Source organism: Salvelinus fontinalis, chromosome 22 (assembly GCF_029448725.1).
Source record: "Salvelinus fontinalis isolate EN_2023a chromosome 22, ASM2944872v1, whole genome shotgun sequence".
In the NCBI taxonomy this organism is placed as follows: domain Eukaryota; kingdom Metazoa; phylum Chordata; class Actinopteri; order Salmoniformes; family Salmonidae; genus Salvelinus; species Salvelinus fontinalis.
The window spans coordinates 25,096,494-25,113,855 of NC_074686.1; the positions used below are offsets into that span (position 1 = coordinate 25,096,494).

Genomic DNA, 17,362 nt, shown 5'->3' on the forward strand with positions numbered 1-17,362 from the left:
CCTTATGGACGCGCTGCCTATGCTTACATATTAAAAACCTAAATGTTTTTTTTGTGAGGCATTCTAAATCAAAAATGATTCCACCCATAGGCTACACGAAAAGACCAGATTCAATTAAGTATAGTCTGATGGGTGAGTATATTATCAAATGCTTGTCAAATTGTGAATGAGAGACTGATGAAGTGTGTGCAGCCTGCGCAAGAAACAGTGCAGAGCTCATGCCTTTCATGTAACTTTTTCAAATCATCATTAGAGTCGCATCATGCAGCCTGTATTAAAAATCAAAGCAAAAAGCCCAATGTTTGTATCACAACTAAAGTTGCATAAATAACCCTAAATTAAGCATATAGGAGGATCTGTTTCTTCTGCTCAACACAGAAAAGTCGCATGTGTGCACTCCCTCGGAAATCGTTAGCTGAATAAAATAGAAAGGATATTTTCTCCTACGTACAATTGTATTCTTCATACTATAAAATAATGCCACAGAATTCTAAGCAAATCTTGCCTGCTAAATGAACTAGTGTAGCCCACAGCCATATGGTATGGCTAGATTAGGGCCTAACATAAGGACAACAGAGTATGCTCTTCTGAAATAGGCTACATTCTCTTCATATCATGTTTCTTTAGACCCGTCTAAAATAAACAAATAGATTTATTGTTATGGTGTAGGCTATAGTAAATGGATTTATTAGACTTTTTAAAATGTAGATGTTCCAACGGTCGGCATCAGTAGCTTGTAAGCTATGTGTGGACGACAGAAGATGCTAAACATGTCTATGTTAATTAACAGTCAATTACCATGAGACTGGCAGTTATTTGCATGACAATCACCAGCTGAGAAAATTTCATGACCGCAACAGCACTATGTAGGAATAACGAAGAATATGGATGTAAAAGCCTATTCCCCCTCAGGAAACTAAAAAGATTTGGCATGGGTCCTGAGATCCTCAAAAGGTTCTACAGCTGCAACATTGAGAGCATCCTGACCGGTTGCATCACTGCCTGGTACGGCAATTCCTCGGCCTCCGACCGCAAGGCACTACAGAGGGTAGTGCGTACGGCCCAGTACATAACTGGGGCTAAGCTGCCTGCCATCCAGGACCTCTACACCAGGCGGTCAGAGGAAGGCCCTAAAAATTGCCAAAGACCCCAGCCACCCCAGTCATAGACTGTTCTCTCTACTACCGCATGGCATGCGGTACCGGAGTGCCAAGTCTAGGACAAAAAGGCTTCTCAATAGTTTTTACCCCCAAGCCATTAGACTCCTGAACAGGTAATCAAATGACTACCGGACTATTTGCATTCTGTGCCCCCCCCAACCCCTCTTTTACGCTGCTGCTCCTCTCGGTTTATCATATATGCATAGTCACTTTAACTATACATTCATGTACAGTTGTGGCTAAAAGTTTTGAGAATTACACAAATATTAATTTCCACAAAGTTTGCTGATTCAGTGTTTAGATATTTTTGTCCGATGTTACTATGGAATACTGAAGTATAATTACAAGCATTTCATACCTGTCGAAGGCTTTAATTGACAATTACTTGAAGTTGATGCAAAGAGCCAATATTTGCAGTGTTGACCATTCTTTTTCAAGACCTCTGCAATCCGCCCTGGCATGCTGTCAATTAACTTCTGGGCCACATCCTGACTGATGGCAGCCCATTCGTGCATAATCAATGCTTGGAGTTTGTCAGAATTTGTGGGGTTTTGTATGTCTACCTGCCACTTGATGATTGACCACAAGTTCTCAATGGGATTAAGGTCTGGGGACTTTCCTGGCCATGGACCCAAAATATCGATGTTTTGTTCCCCGAGCCACTTAGTTATCACTTTTTCCTTCTGGCAAGGTGCTCCATCATGCTGGAAAATGCATTGTTCGTAACCAAACTGTTCCTGGATGGTTGGGAGAAGTTGCTCTCGGAGGATGTGTTGGTACCATTCTTCATTCATGGCTGTGTTCTTAGGCAAAATTGTGAGTGGGCCCACTCCTTTGGCTGAGAAGCAATGCCACACATGAATGGTCTCAGGATGCTTAACTGTTGGCATGACACAGGACTGATGGTAGCGCTCACCTTGTCTTCTCTGGACAAGCTTTTTTCCAGATGCCCCAAACAATCGGAAAGGGGATTCATCAGAGAAAATTACTTTACCCCAGTCCTCAGCAGTCCAATCCCTGTACCGTTTGCAGATTATCAGTCTGTCCCTGATGTTTTTCCTGGAGAGAAGTGGCTTCTTTGATGCTCTTCGTGACACCAGGCCATCCTCCAAAAGTCTTCGCCTCACTGTGCGTGCAGATGCACTCACCTGCTGCCATTCCTGAGCAAGCTCTGTACTGGTGGTGCCCCGATCCCACAGCTGAATCAACTTTAGGAGATGGTCCTGGCGATTGCTGGACTTTCTTTGGCGCCCTGAAGCCTTCTTCACAACAATTGAACCGCTCTCCTTCAAGTTCTTGATGATCCGATAAATGATTTAGGTGCAATCTTACTGGCAGCAATATCCTTGCCTGTGAAGCCCTTTTTGTGCAAAGCAATGATGACGGCACGAATATCCTTGCAGGTAACCATGATTGACAGAGGAAGAACAATGATTCCAAGCACCACCCTCCTTTTGAAGCTTCCAGTCTGTTATTCGAGCTCAATCAGCATGACAGAGTGATCTCCAGCCTGGTCCTCGTCAATACTCACACCTATGTTAACGAGAGATTCACTGACATGATGTCAGCTGGTCCTTTTGTGGCAGGGCTGAAATGCAGTGGAAATGTTTTGGGGGGGATTCAGTTAATTTGCATGGCAAAGAGGGACTTTGCAATTAATTGCAATTCATCTGATCACTCTTCATAACATTCTGGAGTATATGCAAATTGCCATCATACAAACTGAGGCATCAGACTTTCTGAAAATTAATATTTGTATCATTCTCAAAACTTTTGGCCACGACTGTACATACTACCTCAATTGGCCCAACCAACCAGTACTCCCGCACATTGGCTAATCGGGCTATCTGCATTGTGTCCCGCCACCCACCAACCCCTCTTTTACGCTACTCTCTGTTCATCATATATGCAGTCACTTTAACCATACCTACATGTACATACTACCTCAATCAGCCTGACTAACCGGTGTCTGTGTATAGCCTCGCTACTGTTATTTTCAAATGTCTTTTTACTGTTGTTTTATTTCTTTACTTACCTATTGTTCACCTAATACCTTTCTTGCACTATTGGTTAGAGCCTGTAAGTAAACATTTCACTCTAAGGTCTACCTACACCCGTTGTATTCAGCGCACGTGACAAATAAACTTTGATTTGAACATGTGTAGCTATTATTGTGAGTCTGTGATGAAATCCAAAAGACAGTAGAAAAGGAACAGGAAGGAAGAGTACGAGGAGGGGTGGGATGGAATGGGGTAGATGAATTAATAAACAGCAACACAAACACTTTCTTAGAGCTCCCTGGAACTCTAAAACACGAGGTTAGTATCAATAGAATCCACATTCAGATTTAGAACACGACACACAAGCATAACAGACCCCACGCACCTTATTCACCAGTCTCTCATCATCACCACCATCATCATCACTGTCTCCCTGACTGAGAGCTGCAAAGATGTTCCCACCCTGAGACAACAAATACAATTTAAAAGTGGATTATAGTGTATTCTACCCCCAAAATGTAATAGAACGGAGTGATCGAGACCGTAAAGACTGGCGATATAGTGATCAAGACCGATGCATGCACAACATGCTCACCTTACTTCCCTTGCCTTTTCCAGGGGCCACAACTGGGATGAGAAAGAGAGCGAGCAAGAGAGAGAGTGAGCAAAGTTGATGAAAGGCTAGCTAGGCCATCAACACTGAACATTTCCAGCTTGAAATGTAGACATTTGTTTGACAGACTAAGCAGTCAACTTACATTCCTCTTCCTCGTCCTCGCTGGCTTGCACTGACAGCTTCTTCAGTTTCTCCATCATATCCTCGTCATCATCATCATCGTCTCCCTCCCCACTTCTACCTTTCCGCCGGTCTTTCTTTTTCTTCTGAGACCGATAGCAAAATAGATTAGACAGGCATTATGGTTCACATGACTACTAGGGCTAGGTATTAGCAGGGAGGGACCACACGATACATATCACAATTATATATACATATCACAATTATATATATATATATATATATATATATATATATATATATATATATATATATATATATATATATATCTCACACATATACATACATAAACACACACAAACGGAAAAGTATGTGAACCCTTTGGAATTACCTGGATTTCTACATAAATTGGTCATCACATTTGATCTGATCTTCATCTTAAGTCACAACAATTGACAAACAGTGTGCTTACATTAATAACACACAAATAATTTGATTTCTTGTCTATATTAAATACATAATTTAAACATTCACAGTGTAGGTTGGGAAAAGTATGTGAACCCCTAGGCTAATGACTTCAAAAGTTAATTGGAGTCAGCTAACCTGGACTACAATCAATAAGACGAGATTGGAGATGTTGGTTAGAGCTGCCTTGCCCTATATAAAAAAAAAAAAAAAAAATTGAGTTTGCTATTAACAAGAAGACCCAAGTTTAATAGTTGTTGACTTGCATAAAGCTGGAAAGGGTTACAAAAGTATCTCTAAAAGCCTTGATGTTCATCAGTCCACGGTAAGACCAATTGTCTATAAATGGAAAAAGTTCAGCACTGTTGCTACTCTCCCTAGGAATGGCCATCCTGCAAAGATGACTGCAAGAGCACAGCGCAGAACACTCAATGAAGTTAAGAAGAATCCTAGTGTGTCTGCTGAAGACTTGCAGAAATATCTGGAACATGCTAACATCTCTGTTGACGAGTCTACAATACGTAAAACACTAAACAAGAATGGGGTTCATGGGAGGACACCACGAAAGAAGCCACTGCTGTTAAAAAAAACCTTGCTGCACACCAACATCAAAAACTCCTCCCAACTGTAAAGTATGGTGGATGGAGCATCATGGTTTGGGGCTGCTTTGCTGCCTTAGCAAGCTGTCCAGGCCCGATCATCAGCGGAAAAATTAATTACCAAGTTTATCAAGACATTTTGCAGGAGAATTTTAGGCTATCTGTCCGCCAATTGAAGCTCAACAGAAGTTGGGTGATGCAACAGGACAACAACCCAAAACACAGAAGTAAATCAGCAACAGAATGGCTTGAACAGAAGAAAATAGGCCTTCTGAAGTGGCCATTCAGAGTCCTGACCTCAACCCGATTGAGATGCGGTGGCATGACCTCAAGAGAGCAGTTCACACCAGACATCCCAAGAATATTGCTTAACTGAAACAGTTTTGTAAAGAGGAATGGTCCAAAATTCCTCCTGACTGTTGTGCAGGTCTGATCCGCAACTACAGAAAACGTTTGGTTGAGGTTATTGCTGCAAAAGAAGGGTCAAACAGTTATTAAATCCAAGGGATCACATACTTTTCCCACCCTGTACTGTGAATGTTTACACAGTGTGTTCAATAAAGACATGAAACATATAATTTGTGTGTTATTAGTTTAAGCAGACTGTGTTTGTCCATTGTTGTGACCTAGATGAAGATCTCATTTTATTACCAATTTATGCAGATGTGCAGGTATTTCCAAAGGGTTCACATACATTTTCTTGCCACTGTATATATACACACACACACACACACACACACACACATATACACACACAGCACATTCAGCAAGTATTCAGACCCCTTTACTTTTCCCACATTTTGTGACGTTACAGCCTTATTCTGAAATGGATTAAATAAAAGTTCCCCCTCAATCTACACACAATACCCCATAATGACCAAGCAAAAACAGGTATTTAGAAATGTTTGCAAATTTATAAAAATTTCAAAAAATTAAACTTATTTACATAAGTGTTCAGACCCTTTGCTACGAGACTTGAAATTGAGCTCAAGTTTCTACAACTTGATTGGCATCCACCTACAGTAAATTAAATTGATTGGACATGATTTGGAAAGGCACACACCTGTCTATATAAAGGTCCCACAGTTGACAGTGCATGTCAGAGCAAAAACCAAGGCATGGGGTGGAAGGAATTGTCCATTGAGCTCCGAGACAGGATTGTGTCGAGGCACAGATCTGGGGAAGGGTACCAAAAAAAATGTCTGCAGCATTGAAGGTCCCCAAGAACACAGTGGCTTCCATCATTCTTAAATGGAAGAAGTTTGGAACCACCAAGACTCTTCCTAGAGCTGGCCGCCCGGCCAAACTGTGCAATCTGGGGAGAACGGCCTTGATCAGGGAGGTGACCAAGAACCCGATGGTCACTCTTGACAGAGCACCAGAATTCCTCTGTGGAGTTGGGCGAAAATTCCAGAAGGACAACCATCTCTCTGCAGCACTCCACCAATCAGGGCTTTATGGTAGAGTGGCCAGCCACTCAGTAAAAGGCACAGCAGCCACATGACAGCACAAAGTACAGAGATCCTTGATGAAAACCTGCTCCGGGGCCTCCCAAATGGCGCAGTGGTCTAAGACACTGCATCGCAGTGCTAGCTGTGCCACTAGAGATTCTGGGTTTGAGTCGAGGCTGTCGCAGCCGGCCACGACCGGGAGACCCATGGGGTGGCGCACAATTGGCCCAGTGTCATCCGGGTTAGGGGAGGATTTGGCCGGCAGGGATGTTCTTGTCCCATCGCGCACTAGCGACTTCTGTGGCGGGCCGGGCGCAGTGCATGCTTACACGATCACCAGGTGTAGGATGTTTCCTCCGACACATTTGGGCGGCTGGCTTCCGGGTGAAGGGTCATTGTGTTAAGAAGCAGTGCGGCTTTGATGGGTTGTGTTTCGAAGGACACACGGTTCTCGACATTCGCCTCTTCTGAGTCCGTGTGGGAGTTGCAGCAATGGGACAAGACTAACTACCAAAACCATACCACGGGAAAAAAATAAAAAAATAATAAAGAATTTACAAAAAAAGAACCTGCTCCATAGTGCTCAGGACCTCAGACTGGGGTGAAGGTTCACCTTTCAACAGCACAACAACCCTAAGCACACAGCCAAGACAATGCAGGAGTGGCTTTGGGACAAGTCTCTGATTGTCCTTGTGTGGCCCAGCCAGGGACCAGACTTGAATCCGATCGAACATCTCTGGAGAGACCTGAAAATAGCTGTGCAGCGACGCTCCCCTTACAACCTGACAGAGCTTGAGGATCTGCAGAGAAGATTGGGAAAACTCTCCAAACACAAGTGTGCCAAGCTTGTAGCATCATACCCAAGAAGACTCGAGGCTGTAATCACTGCCAAAGGTGCTTCAACAAAGTACTGAGTAAACTGTCAGAATACTTATTTCAATTATATATTTAAGTTTATTTTTAATCAATTTGTAAAAATGTCTAAACCTGTTCTTGCTTTGTCATTATGGGGTATTGTGTGTAGATTGATGGGCACACACATCCCTGGGTCACTCCTCTTTTCAGTTTGCTGCAACCAACCCGAGCTGCAACCAACCCTCAAACTGGACAGTTTTATCTCAATCTCTTCATTCAAACACTCAATCATGGACACCCTTACTGACAGTTGTGGCTGCTTTGTATGATGTACACTGCTAAAATAAATTAAGGGAACACTTAAACAACAATGTAACTCCAAGTCAATCACACTTCTGTGAAATCAAACTGTCCACTTAGGAAGAAACACTGATTGACAATAAATTTCACATGCTGTTGTGCAAATGGAATAGACAACAGGTGGAAATTATAGGCAATTAGCAAGACACCCCAATAAAGGAGTGGTTCTGCAGGTGGTGACCACAGACCACTTCTCAGTTCCTATGCTTCCTGGTTGATGTTTTGGTCACTTTTGAATGCTGGCGGTGCTTTCACTCTAGTAGTAGCATGAGACGGAGTCTACAACCCACACAAGTGGCTCAGGTAGTGCAGCTCATCCAGGATGGCACATCAATGCGAGCTGTGACAAGAAGGTTTGCTGTGTCTGTCAGCGTAGTGTCCAGAGCATGGAGGCACTACCAGGAGACAGGCCAGTACATCAGGAGACGTGGAGGAGGCCGTAGGAGGGCAACAACCCAGCAGCAGGACCGCGACCTCCGCCTTTGTGCAAGGAGGATCAGGAGGAGCACTGCCAGAGCCCTGCAAAATGACCTCCAGCTGGCCACAAATGTGCATGTGTCTGCTCAAACGGTCAGAAATAGACTCCATGAGGGTGGTATGAGGGCCCGACGTCCACAGGTGGGGGTTGTGCTTACAGCCCAACACCGTGCAGGACGTTTGGCATTTGCCAGAGAACACCAAGATTGGCAAATTCGCCACTGGCGCCCTGTGCTCTTCACAGATGAAAGCAGGTTCACACTGAGCACATGTGACAGACGTAACAGAGTCTGGAGACGCCGTGGAGAACGTTCTGCTGCCTGCAACATCCTCCAGCATGACCGGTTTGGCGGTGGGTCAGTCATGGTGTGGGGTGGCATTTCATTTCTTTGTGGGGCCACACAGCCCTCCATGTGCTCGCCAGAGGTAGCCTGACTGCCATTAGGTACCGAGATGAGATCCTCAGACCCCTTGTGAGACCATATGCTGGTGCGGTCGGCCCTGGGTTCCTCCTAATGCAAGACAATGCTAGACCTCATGTGGTTGCAGTGTGTCAGCAGTTCCTGCAAGAGGAAGGAATTGATGCTATGGACTGGCCCGCCCGTTCCCCAGACCTGAATCCAATTGAGCACATCTGGGACATCATGTCTCGCTCCATCCACCAACGCCACGTTGCACCACAAACTGTCCAGGAGTTGGCGGATGCTTTTGTCCAGGTCTGGGAGGAGATCCCTCAGGAGACCATCCGCCACCTCATCAGGAGCATGCCCAGGCGTTGTAGGGAGGTCATACAGGCACGTGGAGGCCACACACACTACTGAGCCTCATTTTGACTTGTTTTAAGGACATTACATCAAAGTTGGATCAGCCTGTAGTGTGGTTTTCCACTTTAATTTTGAGTGTGACTCCAAATCCAGACCTCCATGGGTTGATAAATTTGATTTCCATTGATAATTTTTGTATGATTTTGTTGTCAGCACATTCAACTATGTAAAGAAAAAAGTATTTAATAAGAATATTTAATTCATTCAGATCTAGGATGTGTTATTTTAGTGTTCCCTTTATTTTTTTGAGCAGTGTATTTTTGTCTCTACCTTCTTGACCTTGACCGACTGTGCTGTTGACTTTGCCCAATAATGTTTGTAACATGTTTTGTGCTGCTACCATGTTGTTGTCATGTTGTGTTGCTACCATGCTGTGTTGTCATGTGTTGCTGTCTTGTTATGTTGTTGTCTTATGTCTCTCTTTAGGTAGTGTCTCTCTTGTTGTGATGTGTGTTTTGTACTATATTTATATTGTATTTCTTTTTAATCCCAGTCCCCACAGGAGGCATTTTGCCTTTTGGTAGGCCGTCATTGCAAATAAGAATTTGTTCTTAACTGACTTGCCTAGTTAAATAAATAGAATAGGGGAGAACACTTTAATCAACTTTAGAATAAGGCTGTAACGTAACAAAATGTGGAAAAAAGTCAAGGGGTCTGAATACTTCCCGAATGCACTGTATATATATATCATGGTTCTCTATGCATTGTATATTTGACACGGCAAGCTAGCTACCACTCTGGCTAGTAGCGGCTACATATAACCAACCTCCCCAAACGCTTCAAGCTCATCTACTGTCTTTCAAGAGAGCAAATTGGGTGGGAAGGAGGCAACAACAACAAAAATATGCAAAAGGTAGATTTATTCATGTCAATATATCCCAGGACATTGTGTTATTGATACAGTATTGCAAAAAGTATTAATCCACCTTAAAATAGCCTATATGATATCTCTGTAGTAGTTAAGGAATAGAATTACCTGCTTTCCTTGAGTCTCTTTCAGCACAGGTTCATCCTCCTTCTCAGTTTTGTTATCTGTGGCCAGCTCATCAAAGAACTGTGTGAGAACAATGTTGACACATTTTATTAAAATGTTCACATTGCCGATTACATTTTCTTTCTCGCCACATTCAATTAACTCAAAATATCCACTAGAGCAGGGGTGTCAAACTCATTCCACGGAGGGCCTAGTGTCTGCAGGTTTTTGGTTTTTCCTTTCAATAAAGCCCTAGACAACCAGGTGTGGGGAGTTCCTAACTAATTAGTGATGTTAATTCATCAATCAAGTACAAGGGAGGAGCGAAAACCCGCAGACACTCGGCCCTCCGTGGAATGAGTTTGACACCTGTGCACTAGAGGTATAACTACTCACACTCTTCTTCCCCTTCTTATCCTTCTTTCCTTTCTTTACTGATTTTTCTGAAAAGAGGGGAGATAAATTGTAGGTACAAAGATGAGCAAGTTGGTCATCAACATATGGATCCACTGAATGACAAAAGAGAGCGGCCAAATGAGCCAGAGGGGAGGCAACGCCTTTTACAAGGGGAGCGTAGGGGTGGCACATTTTCAGAATGACGTTTGGCAACACAGCAGTTCTTCAAACAATGCATACTTGCTATGACCTAGCTATCTAACTAGCTAGCCTTCATGACTTGAATGATAAATGAAATACTAGCTACTACCCCGAGTTTATTAACGTTACTCTTCCTCAAACGACCCGTCACTATTTTAAATGTCGAGCTGTCAAGTAGAAAGAACAAGAAATAATTTGTCTGACACAATTACATGGCATGTTGTGTTGCTACCATGCTGTGTTGTCATGTGTTGCTGCCATTCTACGTTGTCGTCATAGGTCTATCTTTATGTAGTGTTGTCTCTCTTGTCGTGATGTGTTTTGTCCTATATTTTTATTTAATATGTTTTTAATCCCAGCCCGCAGGTCTTTTGCCTTTTGGTAGGCCGTCATTGTAAATAAGACTTTGTTCTTAACTAACTTGCCTAGTTAAATAAAATAAAAAAAATATGGCACTGCATCATTTTCACAGCATTGATAGCAAGCTGTTAACGAACGTAGCTTCCAACTAGCTAGTGAACCATCACTAATGTCACACTATGTTGTCAAAATACACCATATCGCATGACAGCCAGGACTTGTTAATCAAAGATCACTGACTGAGGCACATTAGCTAGCTAACAACGTTTTATCTTAGCTAACAATGTTTTATCTTAGCTAACAACGTTTTATCTTAGCTAACAGTCTATTGTAACGGCTGGAAAAGACTCAGTTGTAACCATTAGCTTTGTTGCTGGCAGCAATTAGATACCTGCCACCGCTGATGGTGCTACTGCTCTCTCTTCTCCTTCCCATTCTGCGTCTTCTTTCGCTTTCTTGGGCATTTTTTGCTATTTATTTATACGGATATTAACAGAAAACCAACGACTTTGTCTTTAAAAAAAAAATTGAAACCGGTGGTAAGAGTGGCTGTCAGAGAAGAACAAGTGTTTTATCACAACACATGCGGCTTGAGATTTTTCCATTCGAAGACGTAACGATAGCACCACTGAGTTTCAGTCTCCGGTTGACGTGTGAATAATGAGTAAAGCAATATTTCACAGCGCCACTGGTAGGTTTGTCCAAGAATTGTAGTCGCTAGCGAGCAAAAAAGCTTTTAATAGTGAAATAATATGTTTTTGCATACATAGGATAGGTCTTACAGAATTATATATTTTCTCACTATATGGCTTGAAAGTTTCATTAAAAAGGTAGTCAAGAAAAAGAACTACAAAACAAATGTACAGCAGATTTCGATGCATTACTATATACAACATATACAAATATAAAATATACAAAATATTTCCTATGATTTTATAACATTTATTGATAACGATTGATATCGATTTATTCATTCTGCATCTAATGAAATGCACATTTTCCACCAATCAGCGCTACGCAGGTGTATGACGTATAGGTGTTTTTTTCTTCTAGAAACGTTCCTACGCTAGCGTGAGGCGTGTAGCTGCTGCTGGACAAGGACATTGGGAGATGGAATGACATATGTGTAACGCTTGATAACTTCCCATTTCGAAACATTACGTGGGATATCAAAGTAAAACACCCGACTTTGAGGATTATTGTCTTACTATCTGGTCATTGCTAAACTGACTAATCGCTGTTTCGATCCAATTCGCTTCTGACACAGCAGGTATGCATGTTACTGTTAGATAGCTAACGTTAGCTAACGCAATATGCTAATCACGGGAGTGTGTTAACCATGGTGATCTAACTACTCGCATATCAACTAACTAGGTAGCGAGCTAACGTTAGCTTGCGTTTTTTTAACCAGATTGAGCGGACCCTATATTCATAAATCAATTCATGTATTTCCATACATATCAACTTCAAAGTTGAAGCATGGTTCATTTTGTTTCTGGTCGTGCCTACAAGATTGTCACTCAAACCAACCAATCCCACTGGGTTACCAACAGTTGTAAATCAGCTCGAGCTCATGTTATTAAAGTCTCAAATGGGAAATGGTACGTCATAGTATTGTATATAATTGAAACTACGAGAAGGAACTGTGCTTGGTGTATTCTGGCTCTGTAATCATTAGTGAATATCGGTTGTTGTAACCTTAGGACAAGAAATCAACAAATGTTGACACGGTTAACAGTACACTGCAGAGACTGCTTACGGTATATGTATCAAGGTCACGGTTCTAAAGTTGTAGAAGAAACAAAACGATATTCGCTCCTAGTTATAGGTGGTTGTCGAGTTCAAATGTAGCAAATTACAGTGCCTTATTGGAAGGGCAAGACGTCTGAGTAGCAATTATGATCTTGTGGTTTGCTGTTTACGCCACTCACTGTCATATGCTACTGGCATAGCTTTTTCGCGCTCCAAAAGAGTTTAAGTAGGGTCAAAGTACTCACAAGACAGTGTTTGTTGTGTTGTTTTCTTCATTCAGTTAAAAGTTGAATAGTAGGTGATTAGGTGTTCTAAAACTTTTGACCAGTAGTGTAGGTCATATAGGTCTTGATTTACAGCCTAGCATCCTACACATGAACTCACAACTGTTCCTTGAGTAGCCTACGCATGCACGCACCAGGCCATATGATCATATGAACATATCATTGAGATGATGGTCTAAAAATGACTGTTCACCCTCAACGCCCACACTAACCCCTTCTCTTCATCTAGATTTTTTATTTGGGATCGAGAGGGGACCAAAAAGCGCTGGTCCTTCCTTGGGGTTGCTGTGGAATAATGCCCCTGGTGATTGGAGTTACACATACCCCCTGTTTGTGAATGGCTGCTTGTAGAGGGGGCGTCGCCTTGTGGGTGGGGTGTGTGAGGAGCCATGGCAACAGGCAACCAGTCAAGCAACAGTGCTGGAGTCTTGCTCAGGTATTGTCTTGACAGACAGGTCTACATTCATTAAATATTTAAATAAGAGCAAGGCTGGATCCAGATCTGGGACCAGGCTATATAAGAGCACCTTATGGAAAATCTTTACTTGAATTTGCAGGCGATGGATGTGCAGTGGAGTGGACAGATCCGGACGCTCAGCAGCACATCATGGGCCCTGGTTCCCCCCAACAGTCTGAGGTACCAGAACATCAAGCATCTGGCCCTGTCACACCCCTTCCACCATGCCAGCCAGGGACAACCTCACAGCCAGAGGCCCCTGGACCTGGACGAGGACTGGGAAGAGACAGTCAGCCTGTGTGTGCTGGTGCAGCCTGGCCCTGGGGAGTGTGATGGCCAGCACACCCTGGTGGAGGTGCCTCTATTTGGGCAGATTAAACTAGGTGAACTCCTGGCTCCGGGAGGACTCAGTAGGCCTGTGGAGTTCCTCTTCCCCTTGACCATGGTGGACGGGAGCCGAGAGGATGACATCAGTGTTGGGACGACTAAGGTTCAGACTGAAGGTTCCAAGACGATGATGAACGAGGGAGAGACGGAAACAGAAAAGAGGGAGAGAGGATCATTCCGGAGTCTGTTTGAGACAGAAAGATGTCCAGCTCCATTTATGTATGGATCTAGGTTCTACTGCTTCCACTGTCCTGGGATGGAGCCATTGCCTGGTTATGGGAACAAATCGAGCCATATGATTGGACTAGAGAAGGAGTTGTCAATGTTGCTCCACACCTCTCTGTATAGTAGTTATGCAGAGAGAAAGACAGTAGAGGGGGGTCACAGCGACAGAGAGAGGGAGGACGAGGAGAAACTGGCATTGATGTATGAAAAGCTGAGGATTGAGGTAAGAGAGGAGAAGAGGGGTTTGTTAGGGGATGGCTGTTTGATGGCATACACTGCTATTTAGTTATTAGTATTGATGATCATTTGTTTGATTTTCAGCTTCCTAGTTTCTTTATGAAGAGTCATGACTACACCATGTACACAAATGATATCGAGTTCGTCAACTGTATTCTAAATGCCAAGACCAGGTAAATGCTACTTTCTGTCTACTTAGCAGTTTCCTTCCCGAACTGAAATGGAATTGACTCGAACCCTGATATTTATACATATGTAACTACACGCATAAACATATATTATAATACAGCTATACTGTGTCTATCCTCTAGGGGCAGAGTTCTGTACCAGCTGAGCCTGTCTCTGTGGAGGCTGCTGTGTCTCTGTTACTATGCTGAGGCCCGGTTAGAGGTACTGAAACTGACCAAGCACCCAGAGGACAGGACCATCAAGGCCAGGTGGAGTGTCAAAGGACTGCCCTTCCTCTCTCTGCTGCTGAGATTCTACCGCAAGGACAAAACTGACCTCTACAGGTACAGAAACCTGACTGGGATCTGTTTAACTTTACACAATGTTCAGACAGAAATGCATTGATTTGATTTGGTATTGTGTGGAACCGATAGTGTTTTTGGTCAATGTTCCTCTTCACTGTTAGTTCTCTATGATCATTCATACTCTAATAAACACTGTCTTTCAACAGGTCATATGATGCGTTCTCTACCTTCTACCTTGGCAATGATGGACTCATACATTGTCACAAAGTGGAAAAAGTCAGTGGCCATGTGGTTTTCTGTCTCTGAAATAGAAATGCCTACAAATAGCTAAGAAATACCCTCAGGTTCTGTGCCTTGCCTAAACTGATCACCTCAAACTTGCTGAGTATTGTTTTCCCGCCTTCCTCCAGGTGATGAAAGCCCAGCCGCCCATCCTGCCCGGGGTGACCACTCTGTTAGCGGGAGCCCTCGTGTCCCTGGGGGTCCAGGAGCACCGGCCAGCCCTCAACCTCATGCCCCCCCTGCTCTCCTCCCTCCGACAAGGCCGAGACTGATAGAGATGGAGGGTCTGGAACGAGCATGTGTGTACCATGAGAGAAGTAACTGGGAGGGGGAAACAGGCAATCAGTGTTGTTGAGAAAAAAAGTCCCTATTCACCTGTACAATGCCTGCTCTGAAAATAAATATATATATACATTAAAAATATCCTCCAAAACCATTCTCTCTCTGGACTCACACAGCAATAGAATAGCAGCTACTACTTTAGTTGAAATTGCAATCCACTTAATATGCAATCCAGGACTTCAGTTCATCCAGTAAGTCGAGTCGATACCTTGAGTCAGTTTCTTGTTAACGCACAAACAAACGATTGCACTGCGCTTGTGTGATGTTGAACCACCTTCTGGGCCTATACGCTCACACTACATAGCCTGCTACTCATAAGTGTCTGCTAAATGGCATATATTATTGGACAAACCTATTTTCACTGCATTACATGAAGACTGTTAAATGCTTATTTTTTTTAAAGCATTGTTTAAAAATAATTGATGCCAGATTAACATTAAAGTTAAATGGATTCATTATTGAAATCAGTCATTTTGTGTTTAATGTGCCCTCAGCCTATGGACAATTGAGTGTGCCTGGGAACTGGGCACACATTTGTCACTGGTTTCCTTTGAATAGTTTGCACTGGTGAATGTGTTGTTGATGTAACAGTTGGCACACAGCCCAAGGAACCCTGTATTGAGGCAAGGAGTCTTTATATGGAGAGACGAGACTACATTCTATATAGCCAGTTGGCCTGGCTATCTATGGCCTCCCACCATGATTCAATGTAGGCCTTTTTCCTAACAGACCCTATGATCTCAGTGTACCAGTGGAAAGTCGTTGAATAGGTTGCATGATGTTGTCTGTCCCTGTACAAACTTCACAAAAATACTTTGACATATACACTGCAAAATCTCTCATAACTCTTATTTTGAAGAGCATTAAATCTCATGTCCTCATTGTTGAGACTTAACTTTCACAAACAACCCCACCCTGGTTAAACTGCTGTTGTCCTTCCGTGTTGGATGGCTAACTGGCTGAGAGGCAGCTGCAGACTGCCTGGCCTGCTGTAAGTGTTGGAACTGACCTCAGCTCAACCAGGGTTCATGTCCCTGACACTGCAACACAGTTGCATGACATATAGGACTCTGGATTAAAAAAAAATGTGAATTTGCCAGTTCGGTACTGACACTTTATTTTCTGATGGAAAAACAAGTGGCACCTGAACAACTCTTGATTGGAATGTCAGTTTAATGGTTAAGTAGCAAAACATGTAATTGTAGGATATTGAATGTCTGTACGTGTCATAAGAATGCAACTCAAGCTTCCTCTGTATCATTGTTACACTATGTTTCACTCAACATGTGTGTTTGAGATTACAATACATGCTTCTCAAACTAGGTGACAGCATGCCACGTGTTAGATCTAGCACTACCATTAATACTCTAACATTTACTTGAAAGGGGCATACATAACACCTGATGTTGAATAAATTAGTCATGAATGATACTGGAACACTTGCAAAGGCGTTACGACCCCTTTCAAGTAGTGTTATCTGTGACTTCAGAATAAATAAAAATCAGATTGAATTAAATCATTCTTATCTAGTACCGTGGTTGCTACTTTAGGATTTAACTCACTTATTTGTAATAACCCACATCTGGTGTGAAACCTGGCTATGTCTGTATGTGTGAATAAAACAAATCAATGTTGTGTGTACCTACGGCTGTCCTTGACTGAATCCTATATCATCCTGCCAGACATATTCAATCTTAAGCATTTCAGAAAGGTCCGAATGGTTAGTCGTTTAAAAAAACATCCTGTATGTCACTAATTTAACCCAACACTGCAGAAGTGTGGTTTGTCGAGGAATTTCCTATAGCATTTCTACATTGACTGAATGTTTATTTCAACATTCAAGTTATAAAGCATTCAACTTTTCACAACAGTCAGCTTCTAGAAAGAACAGAGGCATATAACAAAGTTTCTTTATCATGGTTCTGATTATGGCAGTTATGACGGCTAAACAACCATTGAGCTCCGTAGTCATACACTTAAAACAGCTAGACAAAATGTCACCGATGACATGACAATCACCCTTAACATCTAAACCACTCACATCCTATTTTTAAAGTAAATAGTTA

General features: G+C 42.7%; 2 protein-coding genes across 5 annotated transcripts in view; one reads left to right on the forward strand and one right to left on the reverse strand.

Moving 5' to 3' along the window:
* The window catches only part of LOC129820090 (ATP-binding cassette sub-family F member 1-like), a 33,265-nt gene extending 21,753 nt beyond the window's left edge, over positions 1 to 11,512 (reverse strand). For both annotated transcript variants that reach the window (XM_055876931.1, XM_055876930.1), the window contains exons 1-6: positions 11,249 to 11,512; positions 10,297 to 10,343; positions 9,904 to 9,981; positions 3,919 to 4,042; positions 3,756 to 3,787; positions 3,546 to 3,623 (exon numbers count right to left, since the gene is read on the reverse strand). In XM_055876931.1, coding sequence (XP_055732906.1) covers positions 3,546 to 3,623; positions 3,756 to 3,787; positions 3,919 to 4,042; positions 9,904 to 9,981; positions 10,297 to 10,343; positions 11,249 to 11,321 — 432 coding nt within the window. In that variant the 5' untranslated portion in view covers positions 11,322 to 11,512. The remainder of the gene's footprint in view (positions 1 to 3,545; positions 3,624 to 3,755; positions 3,788 to 3,918; positions 4,043 to 9,903; positions 9,982 to 10,296; positions 10,344 to 11,248) is intronic.
* A 404-nt stretch (positions 11,513 to 11,916) lies between these two features.
* c22h6orf136 (chromosome 22 C6orf136 homolog) lies at positions 11,917 to 16,937 on the forward strand. Of its 3 annotated transcripts, none has more exons than XM_055876948.1 (7): positions 11,917 to 12,127; positions 13,123 to 13,329; positions 13,451 to 14,185; positions 14,284 to 14,372; positions 14,511 to 14,711; positions 14,879 to 14,948; positions 15,083 to 16,937. In XM_055876948.1, exons 2-7 carry the CDS (start codon positions 13,231 to 13,233, stop codon positions 15,224 to 15,226), a joined length of 1,338 nt encoding a protein of 445 aa, XP_055732923.1. In that variant the 5' UTR covers positions 11,917 to 12,127; positions 13,123 to 13,230; the 3' UTR covers positions 15,227 to 16,937. The 3 variants fall into 3 exon arrangements, with proteins under 3 accessions (XP_055732923.1, XP_055732924.1, XP_055732925.1); XM_055876949.1 differs by having other exon boundaries at positions 11,917 to 12,031; XM_055876950.1 differs by lacking the exon at positions 11,917 to 12,127 and adding an exon at positions 12,144 to 12,458.
* Positions 16,938 to 17,362: the final 425 nt, after the last annotated feature.

What these genes read in the sequence shown, in the direction of transcription:
- c22h6orf136 (XM_055876948.1), top strand. Translation starts at nt 13,231, where the DNA reads ATGGCTGCTTGTAGAGGGGGCGTCGCCTTGTGGGTGGGGTGTGTGAGG. An exon ending in ATTCTAAATGCCAAGACCAG is followed by an intron (nt 14,373 to 14,510) that starts GTAAATGCTACT and finishes TCTATCCTCTAG; the next exon opens with GGGCAGAGTTCTGTACCAGC. An exon ending in GACAAAACTGACCTCTACAG is followed by an intron (nt 14,712 to 14,878) that starts GTACAGAAACCT and finishes GTCTTTCAACAG; the next exon opens with GTCATATGATGCGTTCTCTA.